Raw genomic sequence first — 15855 nt, 5'->3', positions numbered from 1 at the left:
AGACTATGATAACTGTTGACTTCTTTAAAAACTTTAGGCATTATTCTTGTGGCTATTAACCCTTACAAAGAAATACCAATCTATGGAGATGCCATCATCCATGCCTACAGTGGGCAGAATATGGGCGATATGGATCCTCATATCTTTGCTGTGTCCGAAGAAGCTTACAAACAAATGGCCAGGTCAGTCTTCCCAACCTATTCAATATTGCTCTGGTCCCAGTTGATATTACTACTGGCTTAATAGATCATATTTTGATCTGTTTGGAGTTAACAATGTGTTCCCTCACTGAACCAGAAGCACACAATACTGCAGGATTTGCTGTAACAATAAAACAGAATTTTGTTAATGAAAGAAATAGAATGAACCAAAATAACTACTTATCATAAAAATTCAAAGATTTTTAAACATTCAGCAGAAATGTTATCCAATTAACCACAAAATGTTCCATTTATAAATTGAAGCAAAACAAAATGGCTAAATATATTACCCAAGTTACACACTGGTACAATATACAAAATATTATTCATATCATTCTCACTCTAGAGTTCCTATATCTAGCATCCCAGTAGGTTTCAGTCACTTGTGCCTTCAAATTTTAAACTGCAAGTACCTTCAAGCTTGCTTCGCCATTCAATATGATTATGGCTGATTGTTTAATTCAGTAGCCCTGTTTCAGCTTTCTGTCCACACCATTTGGCCACATTAACACTAAGCAACTAATTCCGAACATTCAATATTTTGGACTTAACAACTTTCTGAGACAGGCTCAGCATTCTCTGGGTGAAAGTGAGGACTGCAGATTCTGGAGATTAGAGTCGAGAGTGTGGTGCTGGGAAAGCACAGCAGGTCAGGCAGCATCCAAGGAGCAGGAGGATCTACGTTTCTGGCAAAAACCCTTCCTCAGGAATGGCTTTCCTCTCTGGGTGAAGGCATGTTTCCTCATCTCTAGTCCTAAATGGCCTGTCCCATATCCTTAAACAGCACACAGTACTTCAGGTGTAGAACCATAGCTTCTGGTTCTGTCTCCTCTCCACTTTGAAAGTTTGGTCTACCACCTAGTTTCACTCTAAGGTCAGACAGTCTACTGCCAAAACACTCATCCAAGGTGCTATTCCTTCGAGATTCAATTATCTTGCAGCTCCTCTGGTCATTCATCTTCTACCTTCTTATCCAAAGCTCTGCTACCTTTATTGTAAGATACTATTGTCCTGTTGATTTTTAACCTAGTCTCTCTATATTCAAATTTTGCTTTCTTTTTATTCATTGTGTGATAATATTATTACACAATGATAATAATATTATAATTTAAGAGGTGTACTTTGTCCTGTTCTTTTTTATGAAGAGACATTGAGACAGAGGTGGTGATGAGTCTACTTCAAGCCGGTAAAATAAGCCGCTTGTAAGGCCTTGTTTTTTTTTTAAATGTTGGAACAATAGAAGCAGCCTGAATGGGTGGGGTCAAGCTCCCACAGAGCCAGAATTGTTTGTTTAGCTTTCAGTTGATGTTGGGGTTGTGAAAGCTGCTACATCTCCGTCTCTCTCTTTGCTACAGTTTCTCTTCCTGTTGCTAGAATTGCATGCGAGTCTATCTATTTTACTGAATTTGCCTTTGCCGAGGGTCTGTTTATAGCATGTTACTTTATTGGAACAGTTACTGTTTAGTAGTTGAATAATCTATTGCTCTGTTAAGTTTTTAAATAGAGGTATTCCATACTTTCTTTTGTTGTAATTTAACTGTTGTGCATGAATAAGGTGTGTTTTGCTTCAGGTCTGATAGTTTCAGCAATCAAATTGCATCTGGAACATAACACTTGGCACTTTAAAATCATAAAAATGTTTGGGTCTAGGCTATCCCCTTGACATGTTTTGAGGGATTTGGTCTGGTCCATAAAAACAGAATGGCTTGTGGTTTTCTGCTCAAATAATGAATTAGTTGAAATGTTGAATATGTCAGGATGTAATTTAGTTAACTGTGTAGTTTAGTTTCTGCTAAAAGTGCGGGATGTGTTGTTCAAATCTGTTGACATCTTTCTGTTGCTGCATTGTGATTGAGACAGAAAAAAAAATCATCTTGAGATGGATCTGGGCAACAGCAGGGATAAATGATCATTATGTGCATAGACAGTTAAAAAGATTTGGTGTAATAATTCCACAAAGGCTGGTATCCCATCACCAAATCACCCTTTATTTACACAGAGTCAGCTCTATGTCAAATAACCTCTGACACTCTACTCCTGTTTTTTTTCTTTGTGCAGGCATGAGACACAGTGAGAGACACAAGGTGCATGAATCTTTATTTAAATTCCACCACCAGGAAGATAGGAAAACACCCGAGTGGCCAGTGGCAAGCACTGCCCTTCACAAAAGGGCAATGTTGTGTGATCAGACAGTGAAGGGGAGGGCAGGGACTAAATCAAAATAGAGTTGGAGGGGGAAATAATGCACTCCACTCCCTGCGGCGCCCACCTCTCCCTGAACAACTCCAGGGTGTTCACTCCTATTTATATCTGTCAGTAAGGGCTCCCTGATTAGACCAAATTAACAGACCCAATCAGGGAACTCATTTTTTATGACGTCCACCTGGCTGACCTTGTTATTAAACATTACAGTCGGCCTCTTCTATTTTGCAGGAAGGGGCTTATGAAAACCACCTATGTCAGGATATAATCAATCATCTTGGACATTGTGTGTTTAGAGGTCCATACAGGTTGTTGAGCTTTCTAAAATATTTATTGAATGTGTCAGGAGCAAAAAGATCAATGAATACTATGTTTCTGCTTGGGAAGTTTGAGAGAAGGGTTAATATTGTTTCCTTAGTTGCATATCTAATGCTTTAAGATTTCACTATACTCCTGCATGCATTGTTTTTGTACAAACATGAATCAATTCATTTGAAGTACCTAACTCTGTATCATATAGACAGGAGCTATATGTATTTAGAGGATTTTTGCATGAACTTTACCACAAGCTACATTTTTAAGTTTGTTTTAAAATATAAGTAAACCAGTTTAAATGTTTATACCAAGATACATGTTGTCTTTTGATAATATGTACGGAATATTTATAATCTCTGGGAATCGTTTGTTAATCTCATACTAGGTCCATGGCACAGAAACCATCCATTTGGAGATAAAAATAATACTCCTAATAAAGAAACCAGTTATTGAATAAAATTTGATTCAAAGTCAAAAATAATTTGACTCAATTTTTATTTCAAATCATAAGCATTTAAAGCTAATTAAAATGCCATTATTTTAATTATGCTGATGATGGTGTAGTTTCATGGTCCAATGTCATAGGTTATTTTCTTGTCAATCTTTAATCTTTTTAAACTCTTCACCAGCAGAGAAGCAGTTTTTATTTTTAGTTTTTATTTTAAATAAACTTTAGTATGGTATGATCTGCCTGTAGACTACACTTCTAGGAAGGATATTATTAAACTGGAGAGAATTCAGAAGAGATTTACCAGGATGTTGCCGGGTGTGGAAAGTTTAAGTTCTAAAGAAAGACAGTGGCGTTTTTCACTGGAATGTAGGGGATTGAGAGGCAACCTTTATAGAAGTTTATAAGATAATGAGGGGTTTAGATGAGATTAATGTAGTTGTCTTTTCCCTAGGATGCGGTATTTCAAGACTAGGGGGTGCATTTTTCAGGTGAGATGGGAGAGATTTTAAAAAATGCATGAGGAGCAAAATTTTACACAATTGGTGGTTCACATTGGAATGAACTTCCTGAGGAAGTGACGGATGTGGGTACAGTTACAATGTTTAAACGACGTTTGGATAAGGACATGAATGGGAAAGGTTTGTAGGGGCTAGTTTAATGTGGGATTATGTTTGGCATGGACTGGTTGGACCGAAGGATCTGTTTTCCTGCTGTATGACTCTATTACTCTAAAACAACACTCTTCCTTGTATCTCAATATATGTGATGACAATAAATGAAATGAAATCAAGGTAAGTTAGGTTTTATTTGTACATCTGATGTATAATGTCTTTTTTTTTGTCTTTGAAGGAAGAATAGAAACCAGTCTATTATTGTAAGTGGAGAATCGGGTGCAGGGAAGACTGTGTCTGCTCGATATGCGATGAGGTATTTTGCTACTGTTAGTAAGTCCAGTAGCAAGGCTTGTGTAGAAGATAAAGTCCTTGCATCAAATCCTATAACAGAGGTAAGAAGCAGCAAAGTAGTTTGTAATAGTTAAGAAACGTGATACTTGGGAAGATACTTGAAACACGGCTATCAGATTTAAACATATAACCATCTGCCTGGACTAGAAGGTCCAAGTTCAAGTTCTATCTGTCTTGAAATGTTTCATAGCATATCCAATCAGGTTGATTAAAAACAATCCCTAATAAAGGGCGTATGCCCGAAACGTCGATTCTCCTGTTCCTCAGATGCTGCCTGACCTGCTATGCTTTTCCAGCACCACACTTTTCAACTCTGATCTCAAGCATCTCACATTCTCCTTAAAGTAATTATAACCATCGTCCCCATTCTGTAGTTACTTACAGTTCTGAAATTATTCTAAGCTATCTAAGTGTAATATTTCAACTTTTGAAGTTTTTTGTTCGGCTAATTTTTACACAATCAAGAGCTATTGCTATTAATTTCAATTGTCTGCATCATTTATTTGCTTGCTGTATAGTGATAAATAATCATACAGTCAATGTACAAGATATACAGTTCTGTATTACAAAAAAGTAGTGAAACTTAGGCTTAAAGTTGACAGTGATAGGATAAATATCCCTGTATATATGTTGTTATAGTTAAAAATCTTCACAATGCATATTTCTCTAACTTTAATTCAAGGTAGCTTTTTTCTTGCTAAATTTTCAAAATTTATCCAATATAAATTAAACAACTTTCATTATACAGATGTCTTTTTGCATGATTTAAATTCAACTTTAATCTGAAGTTATTTAAATGAATTTATCAATTGTGAAAATTGTTAAATTGACATTCTTTCATTTGTAAATTTTAGCCTTAACTCGAGCATTCTTTCAATGAAATGGAGAAATAACATTTCCATAACACATTTTAGCGTTAATGTCACAGCTAATTATTTGTAGGTAATTTGATTGCACTGTCCTTGTACTCTGTTTTACCTCCAGACAGCTGTAACACTGTTTTTGTCTCTAGGCTATTGGAAATGCAAAGACAACACGAAATGACAATAGTAGCCGTTTTGGTAAATACACAGAGATCAGTTTTAATAACCAGTATCGAATCATTGGTGCAAATATGAGAACTTACTTACTGGAAAAATCAAGGGTGGTGTTTCAGGTAAGAATTGCACTTAGCAGAGAGTAATATTGTGGTTCTAAAATATGTTCATTTCTTGACCTTCTGTTACAGTCAGCTAAACACATTTACAATTGAAAAAAAATTGTCTTTTCTTCAATGGATTAACTTTTGCTATTCTACACCTCATCAGTCACTCATTCTTTTCTTTAATGTCCATTCATGGGATGTGGGCATTGCTGGCTGCGCCAACATTTTATGCCCATTCCTACTTGCCCTGGAAAACGTGGTGAGTTGCCTTCTTGAACTGCGGAAGTCCATGGGGTGTAGGATCAGCCACACTGGTGATAGGCATTCCAGGATTTTGATCCAGTGAAAGTGATGTAGTTCCAAGTCACAATGTTGTGCACTAGTCGGGGGGGGGGGGAACATGTTCCCATGTATCTGCTGCCTTTGTCCTTTTTAGGTGATAGAGGCCATGGGTTTGGAAGGTGCTGTAACAGGAACCTTGATAAGTTGTTACAGTGCAACTTGTAAAAGGTACATACTGCTGATATTGTACACTGTGTGATGTGAAGGAATGAATGTTGAAAGTGGTGGAAATGTTATCTAGCAAGTAAGTTTCTTTGTCCTAGATTGTGTTAAGTTTCTTGAATGTTGTTGGTGCTGCATACATCTAGGCGAATGGGGAGTATTCAATCACAGTGGGAGAAAGTGAGGACCGCAGATGCTGGAGATCAGAGTCGAGAGTGTGTTGCTGGAAAAACACAGCGGGTCAGGTAGTAACCAAGGAGCAGGAGAATCAACGTTTTGGGCATAAGCTCTTTATCAGGAATTACTTGGGCCTTGTAAATGGTGGACAGGCTTGGGAGAGACAGGAAATGGGTTACTCCACAAAGTGACTTGCAAGGAATGTCCAGATAGCTGATGTTCATGTGTACTTTTGCTCAGTGTTATTGGATGGTGTTTGTCCCAGATTTTGTGGTGGTAATGACAGTGAAACTGTCAGTATTTGCTATCATTATAACATTGAAACTAACAGTCACTTCTAGTATCTACATATGTATTGAAGAACAGAGACATTAGGATGTCGCTGTTGCTGGTTCCATGTTTTTGCAGAAGGTGTGCTTTTCAGCATCCCACTCACTCGCTGCCCTCTTGGAAATTGAGGTTAAAAATCTCACAACACCACGTTATAGTCCAACAGGTTTATTTGGAAGCACTAGCTTTTGGAGCAGTACTCCTTCATCAGGTGGTGTGGAGCAGGACCATTAGACACAGAATTTACAGCAAAAGGTTTCAATACCATACATCTGAAATAATATATTGAACAAACTTAGATTGTTGTTAGCAATATAGCACAGTTGCTCTCATAGCTACCTGGTGAAGGAGCAGCACGCCAAAAGCTAGTGCTTCTAAATAAACCTGTTGACTATAACCTGGTGTTGTGTGATTTTTCTCTTGTAAATCAGCAGCGATCCAATTGACTTGATGAGAACATCCACTCTTGGGTTGTTAGCCTTGCTGTAAAAAACCCTTGGAAATGTTCTATCTTCTTCAATAAAACACAACTCTGTTTAATAGTGTTCATGCATTGTAATTACTGCTGAGCATCCTTCATAGCTTGCAAAAATAATTTTTATATCAACTTTGGCTTGTAGTACTGGATTTGAAAATCTGGACAAATGCAAGAATGCCAATTTTCAAATCAGCAACTTGTTTCCTGTCAAATAAGTTGGTTTGGTGATTTGAAATTTGCCATTCTTGCATTTTTCCTGAGGAGCACAAGATGAAAAGTTCTAACAATATGGCTCTCCTTTCAGCAAGATTTATTTTTTATGTTTGTGGAATTTCAAATGATTCCAAAACAAATTCACACAATTTTTAAAACGTGGGTTTAAAAAATAATTTTTGGATTATCCAATTATAATTTATTTTTTAAATAGAGAAATAAATTATTAAAAGTTCAAGACATTAAGTGATTTTAACCTCTTGGTTTGCTGTCTGTGAATGCTTCAATCTCATTGGCTGATTACCTGCTTGCTGATATCACTGTTGCTGGATGCAAAGAGATCCCTTTTACATGGTACCAAAGTTGATCTGTCCTTGGGATAGGACAAAGCCATACCACAGAATATACCATCTCTTTATTGGTAGCTTTTTTCAAGGTCAATAGTGAGTGCCCTTACTTTGTTACTGAACCCAAAATCTGGTCCATTATTGCCATACCATTATCCTCTCACCAAAATCAACAACATTGAGGCAGATTCTAGTCACCCAGATTAACTAGATCAATTTCAAAACAAAACTGAATGAAGAAGAATACTTACTGCCCTGCAAGGAGATTTTAAGGAGACTAGGCCCATATTCTCATTGTTTCTCTTGCAGTATCAGGGAGGAGATTCAGAACTATGGAGCACAGTCTCAGAATAAGGAACAAACCATTTAGAACCAAGGTGAGGAGGGATTTATTTACTCAGAAGGTGTAGAACCTTTGAATTCTCTACTCCAGTTGACTATGTATACTCTGACATTGAGTATGTTCATGACAAAGAACGATATGTTTCTAGATACTAATAACATCAAAGGACATATAGATAGCAGCAAATGATGATGTTGAGGTAGATGTTCAACCAGACTCTCGAACAGTGGAGCAGACTTGAAGAGCCAACTGGTCTTTGTGTATCATGAGCAGTTGATTATTTGTTAATATTTTGAGGTATCGATGATCTCCAGCAATGGATCTAATTTAATTCTTTTTTTCTAAAAGCTATACAAGTTGAACAGTGCTGAATTTAACAGGACCAACATGCTGATTGAAATGGGATATTGGAGGAAGCTCCAATTAGATAACCTCGCTTTGTCCACTATTTTAAATTGTAACATTGTAACTATTGCTTGTTAAAGTCTGTATCCTACATCTCCATAATAATCTTATTTTAAGTGCACTGGAAATGTGGTCCTCTAGATATTTAATGTCAGTTCATTATCAGTGCTGTAGTTATACTTGACCCTATTATAATTGGATTACAATATCTATTTAATAAATCTAGGCTGAAAATGAAAGAAATTACCACATATTCTACCAGCTTTGTGCTTCTGCAGATCGACCTGAGTTCAAGCATCTGAAATTAGGTAGGTATATTAATAGCTTTCTGTCTCAAAAAAATCTGTTACCTTAAGAGCTTTACTGTTCTGAATATTGTACTATTCTTGTGGGTAGCATCTCTCAGCCAGACGCTCTGGGTTTGATTCCCACTCTAGGAATCAATGGCCAAGGAAGGTATGTGTGAGCAGGAGAAAGTGAGGACAGCAGATGGAGATCAGAGACTAAAAGTATGGTATTATAAAAGCACAACAGGACAAACAGCATCCGAGGCGCAGGAGAGTTGACGTTTCAGGCATAAGCCCTTCATTAGGAATGATGAAGCTTATGCCCGGAATGTCGATTCTCCTGCTCCTTGGATGGTGCCTGACCTGCTGTGCTTTTCCAACGCAACATTTGTTTGACCCAACAGATTGAGCAACAACTTATAATTTATTTCAGAAAATGGCAGCCAGTAAGAGTGGGAATGAATTCTGGTCAGCCTTGTAATGGGAAGGAAATTGGAGCCTCTACTATCGCTATCTGTAACTCCCAGGTAATAACAAGTATGCAAAAGTATACGTGGCACCAACAAATCAGACATGAGGTATCAGTTGGCTGGATAACCTGTTGGATCAAATTGATGCTAACAGCACAAGTTAAATAGTTTCAGTTCAGAAGAAGGGTTACTGGACCCAAAATATTTGACTCTGTTTTCTCTCCACATATGTTGCTAGACCTGCTGAGTTTTTTCCAACAATTTCTGGATTTGTTTCTGATTTCCAGCATTCACAGTTCTTTCAGTTTTCTTGTCAATAGATTCAAAACTTGTGCCATTCCGTTACCCATGCTGGAGATCACAGTGCTGTGAATCAAAACCTATGAGGAGAGAATAAGACTGAGTCTGTGTTTGCTTGTTTTTGACCAAGTGATTTTCAGTGCCATAAGCCTTTTTAATCAACAGCTGTCTTGCTCAACATTTGATTCAATATGTTAAAATATCCCCAGCTCCTGCAGAGAACTTCGCTTATGTGAACATGGGTGGAAATACTGTGATTGATGGTATTAACGATCAAACTGACTTCATTGAAACACAAAAAACATTTTCACTACTGGGTAAGTAACCATATCTCAAATTTTCTCCAATGGCTGTGTTACTATCTGTATTCACAGCAGAGTTAGCTCAGTTGGCTGGATGGCTTGTTAGTGATGCAGAGTAATGCCAAGAATATGGGTTCAGTTCCTGCATCAGCTGAGATTACCATGAGGTCTCCTTCTCAACTTCTCCTATCACCTGAGGTGTGATAACCCTCAGATTAAACCACTATCAGTCACCTCTTTCTAATGAGAGGACAGTCTTATGGTCCAATAGGGCCTCTTTGAACATGTCCCATTCTAAACAGAAAATAAGATTTAATAAGGGAATTAAAGATTAGCCCTACAATACTTCATAATTAATAACTAACAGTGGGATTAAAGTGGGATTCAAAGGAACTTTGAAATGTTTAAGCCTGAAGTTGATCCTTCCCACATGGAATATATCTACAATAGAATTTTCCTTGTTCCAGTTAAAATTTATTTAGGGTGATATATACACTTCCCTTCACCTGACTTTTTTTTTGTTAAAAGACTTGTTCAAAAGATGTGCGTGCCTCTGGCTAAGCAAGCATTTATTGCCCATTCTTAGTAGCCTGAGTGAGGATGGTGTGAGCTGCCTTCTTGGAATATTGCTGTCCATGTGGCGTAGTTATACCCACAGTGCTGTTAGGGAGGCAGTTCCAGGATTTTGACCCAGTGGCAGTAAAGGAACAACAAAGTAGTTCCGAGATAGGATGGTGTTTGACTTGGAGAGGAACTTCCATGTGGTGGTGTCCCCGTACAGCCATTGCTGTTGTCCTTCTGGGTGGTAGACATTTGTATCGCTTCAGCTTTCAACAGAAAGCTTCCTCTAAACTGTCTTGGGTGTATTTACCTATAAACGAAACCTGTGTTGCAGGCTTGAACAAAGACTTTCAGATGGATATCTTCAAAGTGTTGGCAGGGATTCTGCACCTGGGAAATGTTGGAATAAAAGCTGTGGGTGATGACAAATCCTCAGTCAAAGTAAGATACGGCTCTCAAATCTTCAGTATTTGTTAGGTCTTGTACTGCAACTCACGAACAGAGTAAATACACAATGGAAGGCTGTAACTTCAAGTAAACAATGACACATCACTGAATTGTATTTTCTGTGTTTTTGTTCATATCTGGAACTCCTACAGGTCAAAGTTGAGATATATTCTATACCAAGAACTTTAACACTGTATTTGATTGTGTTCAATCTGCTTCTATTGTTTTCTTTCTTCATTCCCGGGATAAGGGTGTTGCTGGCTAGACCAGCATTCACTGCCCCAGAGGGCAGTTAAGAGTCAACCACATTGCTGTGGGTCTGGAGTCACTTGTAAGCCAGATGAGGTAAGAACAGCCGTTCCTTCCCTAAAGGACATTAATGTACCAGACTGGTTTTTCCAGCCCTATAACAATGAATTCATAGTCATCGTACTTCTAATTCCAGATTTTTATCGAATTAAAATTCCACAATCTGTCGTGATAGGATTTGAACCTGGATCCCCAGAACATTACCTGGGTCTCTGAATTAATTGTCCAGCGATAATACCACTAGGCCATCTCCTCTCCATAAAGAAACCCCATATAGCCTATCTAGATGGGTATATGATTAGCAAGGATTTGGAGGGATATGGGCTAGATGCTGGCTAATGGGACTAGATTGGGATAGATGGCTGGCATGGACAAGTTGGTCCGAAGGGTCTGTTTCCATGCTGTACATCTCTATGACTCTATGAATATAACACATGAGCAAAATAATCGATTGCAAAGGTAATACTAAAGAGATTAAGCAGAATGATACTGGAGGTGAGGGATTGAAATTATGTGGAGAAATTAGAGAAGTTAAGGGTGGCACAGTGGTTAGCACTGCTGCTTCTCAGCACCAGAGACCGGGTTCAATTCCCGCTTTCAGGCAACTGTCTGTGTGGAGTTTGCACATTCTCCCTCTGTCTGTCTGCGTGGGTTTCCTCTGGGTGCTCCAGTTTCCTCCCGCAGCCCAAAAATGTGCAGGTCAGGTGAACTGGCCATTCTAAATTGCCCATAGTGTTAGGTGAAGAATGGGTCTGGGTGGGTTGCTCTTTGGAGGGTCGGTGTGGACTTGTTGGGCCGAAGGGCCTGTTTCCACACTAAGTAATCTAAAAAATAAGCTTGATCCCAATTGAGCAGTGAAAGGTCACTTAATGGAGGTGTTCAAAACGAATGAATGTTTTTGACAGAGCAGACTGAGAGAATCTCTTTCCTCTGGCAAAAAAGTTGTAACATAAAAGTAACTGAATGTAATTAGTAAACACAGCCAGGGCAAGTCAGCCTTTATTTTCAACTCGACAAGTTCTGAGCAGTGTGGTGAAAATATTTTCAGTAATAACTTTCTGAAATACATGGGATATGTGAATAAACAAGAGAATGTCTGAGGGAAAAGTGGGGGGTCAGTGGGATTAATTGGGAGAGGCACAGGTATGATGGACTGGATGGTCTCTTTCAGTGCTCTGTTGACTGTGTTCTATGAATTGTTTGTGCTATGTCATTAGTGGCTATCAACACAGAGCTTTTACACAATATTTTAACTAATTACTAAGGAATAAGAGAATGCATAGCAACTGAATATTTAATTTTAAGAATTAATCTATCATTATCTTCATTAGTCTTTCTTGTATTCCTCTAAACAGCGTGATGATGATCATCTGAAAGTATTTTCTGAACTCTTGGGGATCAAGCTGGAGGAGATGGCTCATGGACTGTGCCACAGAAAAATTGCTACTACCTCAGACACTGTGATCAAACCCATGACCAAGAGTCAAGCAATCAATGCCAGAGATGCTTTGGCTAAACACATCTATGCTCATCTGTTCAGCTGCATTGTGGATCACATCAACAAGGCATTGCAGTTTTCTGGCAAGAAGCATACATTTATTGGCGTTCTGGACATTTATGGGTAAAAGTTTCAAATATTGTTCTGTTTGTTTTGCAGCAAAGTGTTGGTTATTGCTCTGGGCATTTTAATTTTTTTTTAGTTATTTATGGAATGAAGGCATCACTGGATAAGCCAGAATTTATTACCAATTCCTAATTGCCCAGAAGGCAATAAAGAGTCAATCTGGAGCCACATGTAGGCCAGCCCAGGTAAGGGTGACAGTTTCTTAAAGGATATTAGTGATTCAGATGAGTATTTCCGACAATCAGCTTTTGTGGTCATCGCTGGACTTTTATTGCACTCAAGTTCCACCATCTGCCATGGCAGGATTTGAACCCAGGTCCTCAGAACATCACTAAGTCTTTAGAATAACAGTCCAGCGATATTACTACTCAGCCATTGCCTCCCCATTTATATCTATTTAGCTGATGTTACGACCACAAAGATTTAGCTTAAGTTTAAAATGTTCATGGATGAGTGAAAACTGCATTACCTTATTGTTTTATGTGTAAAGAAACATGAAGTTGAGAATCTATCTTTTTCACAATGGAGTTCACTTTTCTGGTTGGGTGATTGAGAGCGTGACAGGTCTGTTGCCCAGAGTCTAAGGACAAAGGTACCTCTGATTTTGAGGTCCTATTTGGTTTATGTGTGGCCAGTGAATTGCCAGTAGACACTCCAGTGCAGTTGAACTGGATTGAGACCTATCAATTGTTGGCCACATCGACATAGCTCAGGAAATTCAGGTGGCTAAGGTAGTGTACTGGGACAGTGACAGCAACAGCCATGAATATTTTTGTGGACTGGGGCAGGAAGGGACTTTCCAGTAAAGTATGCACATAAACTGGTTCAAATCTAGATTGGTATCTAGGATCTTATTTATGCTGTGGGACTTGCCATTAATAAACCTGAAAATGATTAGTCCTATGGATTCTTGTTGGCAGGCCCTTCAAGTAAAGACCCAGTGATTTTCCCAAGGTGGTAATGCCATGTCCTATTTTGAGTTTGTTACTGCTGATTACTAACAGGCAATCCAAATGCAAGTCTACCAAGAAGGTATTCAACAATAAATAGATAAAGAAAGTGATTTTTCTTTCCCTTCAAAATCTGCAGAGGGTACTGCCTTCAGTTCAGTGAATACTAATGGGTGCTTTATCCAGGTGTCATTCATCATATATTTCACTGGTTAGAATCTGGAACCTATTCGGTTGGGGACAGCACCATTTTGCCACTATTTCTGATCCGAAGCCGATCTAATTGCATTTTCTAACAAACGTTCACTGATCCATGCTGAACCTACAACTGAAAAGGACAGATTTCAATTTGGGCTTCAGGCAGACATCGAATTGTTACATAGGAAGTTCGCAAGCCAGTTGGAGTCACTGTGCCTACAGATTGGTTTTCTGCATTGTCCCTGTGTGTGCTCACCCTCACTACCTACCAGCCAGCAACAGCTAGACTTCAAAAATTGTCATTCTCACTTCAAGTTCCTTCCAATCTGTGTGTGTGTGTGTGTCCTACAGCCCTACAATCCTCTACAATGCCTGAGCTCCTCTACTCTTGGTCTCTTGTGTATTCCTAATTTTAAGGTTGGCTGACTTAGCTGGATGACTGGTTTGTAATTCAGAGTGATGCTAACAGTATGAGTTCAATTCCTGCACCAGCTGAGGTTACCATGGAGGATTCTCCCTCTCAATCTCTCCCATTGCCTGAGATGTGGTGACCCTCAGGTTAAACCTCCACCAGTTGTCTCTCTCTGTACTGAGAGATTGGCCTGGTAGGGCTGTGGCAACTTTTCTTTCACGCAGGCTGAATTATTAGAGTTTAAATGCTCTGATTTATTTATAAACTGAGCACTGGGTTTGACAGTATTACTGCTGTGACTGAACTCATGGCAGACACAGACTTAAACCTAAAATCTACAACATTTAGTTTTGATCCAAACTATAAATACATCATTGTACCTTCAGGATAATTAACCGATTTTGTTGTTTGGATTAAATGTATAAAAAGTACAAGCAAAATCATTATTTCCTATTCATTTAGGTTTGAAACCTTTGATGTGAATAGCTTTGAACAGTTCTGTATTAATTATGCCAATGAAAAACTGCAGCAACAATTTAACTTGGTGAGTATTTAAATAGCATGCTGCCATATACATTCTATTGCATGTTCATCATTTTTGGGATATAACTTCAACCAAGTTTGTGGATTGGAAACTGTTGCATTTCTGACCTCTACCATCATCTGTAAGGTTTTCTTAACATTAATGAAAATTAAATGCAAATTTAACACTTCAGATATAAAATCTCTGCAGCATGTGTTTAAACTGGAGCAAGATGAATACATGAAAGAAGACATTCCATGGGCACTGATAGAATTCAATGACAACCAACCTTGCATTGATTTGATAGAAGCTAAGATGGGTATACTGGAGCTATTGGATGAGGAGTGCCTGGTAAGAATGAAATATTTACATAATTGCCTGTTATTTATGAGCATTTGGCTGAAACAGATCCTTCAGGATGCAATTAGAAATACATCTGAGGAACTCTGATCACAAATGTAGTCGATCAAGTGGTATCAGATCACATGCTAGATCATGAAGTAAATGGATGATTTATTTATTTAGAGAGCACGAGTCTAACCCTGACCTATTGCTCTCATGTCCCAGCAGTCTTTCTTTATATGTAATACAGTTCTTGATTAAATAATGTCCCATGCCCTATTTTAATAAACATGCCATTAACATGTTGCAGTAGTCCTTGGAGCATAGGGAGCCCTCAGTGCTATTAGGAAGGGAGTTCCTGGATTTTGATCCAATGACAGTAAAGGATTAGCAATAATAGCACGTTTTTGAGAAGATTTGTAGCTCAGGTTGAGGTTCTGGATGTAGGTTTGCTTGCTGAGCTGGAAGGTATGTTTTCAGATGTTTTGTCACCATACTAGGTTACGTCATCAGTGAGCCTCCGGAAGAAGCACTGGTGGTATGGTCCATTTTCTATTTCTGTGTTTAGGTTTCCTTGGGTTGTTGATGTCGTTTCCTGTGGTGACATCATTTCCTGTGGCGATGCCATTTCCTGTAATTTTTCTCAGGGGGTGGAAAAAGAGATCAAGTAAATGTGTTTGTTGATAGAGTGACGGTTGGAATGCCATGCTTCTAGGAATTCTCATGTGTGTCTCTGTGTGGCTTTTCCTAGGATGGGTGTGTTGTCCCAGTTGATGCGGTGTCCTTCCTTATCTGTATGTAAGAATACTTGTGACAGTGAGTCATGTCTTTTTGTGGCATGTTGATGTTCATGTATCCTGGTGGCTAGTTTTCTGCCTGTCTGTCCAATGTATTGTTTGTATCAACAAACACATTGACTAGGATTCCATTTACCACCCCCTAAGAAAAAGAACAGGAGATGACGTCCCCACAGAAAATGATGTCACCACAGGAAATGACATTACCAACCCAAGGAAACCTAAATACAAAAATAGAAAGTGGGCTGTACAACCAGTG

The 15855-nt window shown here is 38.5% G+C and overlaps 1 protein-coding gene across 2 annotated transcripts in view; it reads left to right on the top strand.

Annotated features, from left to right (window-relative positions):
* Positions 1 to 15855, top strand: part of LOC132834367 (unconventional myosin-Vc-like) — a 90881-nt gene that overhangs the window by 20913 nt on the left and 54113 nt on the right. For both annotated transcript variants that reach the window (XM_060853200.1, XM_060853199.1), the window contains exons 4-12: positions 38 to 182; positions 4018 to 4174; positions 5146 to 5289; positions 8301 to 8382; positions 9341 to 9448; positions 10329 to 10435; positions 12106 to 12371; positions 14397 to 14478; positions 14668 to 14808. In XM_060853200.1, coding sequence (XP_060709183.1) covers positions 38 to 182; positions 4018 to 4174; positions 5146 to 5289; positions 8301 to 8382; positions 9341 to 9448; positions 10329 to 10435; positions 12106 to 12371; positions 14397 to 14478; positions 14668 to 14808 — 1232 coding nt within the window. The remainder of the gene's footprint in view (positions 1 to 37; positions 183 to 4017; positions 4175 to 5145; positions 5290 to 8300; positions 8383 to 9340; positions 9449 to 10328; positions 10436 to 12105; positions 12372 to 14396; positions 14479 to 14667; positions 14809 to 15855) is intronic.

This window comes from Hemiscyllium ocellatum, chromosome 39 (assembly GCF_020745735.1).
Source record: "Hemiscyllium ocellatum isolate sHemOce1 chromosome 39, sHemOce1.pat.X.cur, whole genome shotgun sequence".
NCBI classification, from domain to species: Eukaryota; Metazoa; Chordata; class Chondrichthyes; order Orectolobiformes; family Hemiscylliidae; genus Hemiscyllium; species Hemiscyllium ocellatum.
The sequence above is the reverse complement of the archived record's forward strand: the minus strand, read 5'-3'. Positions and strand labels throughout refer to the sequence as shown.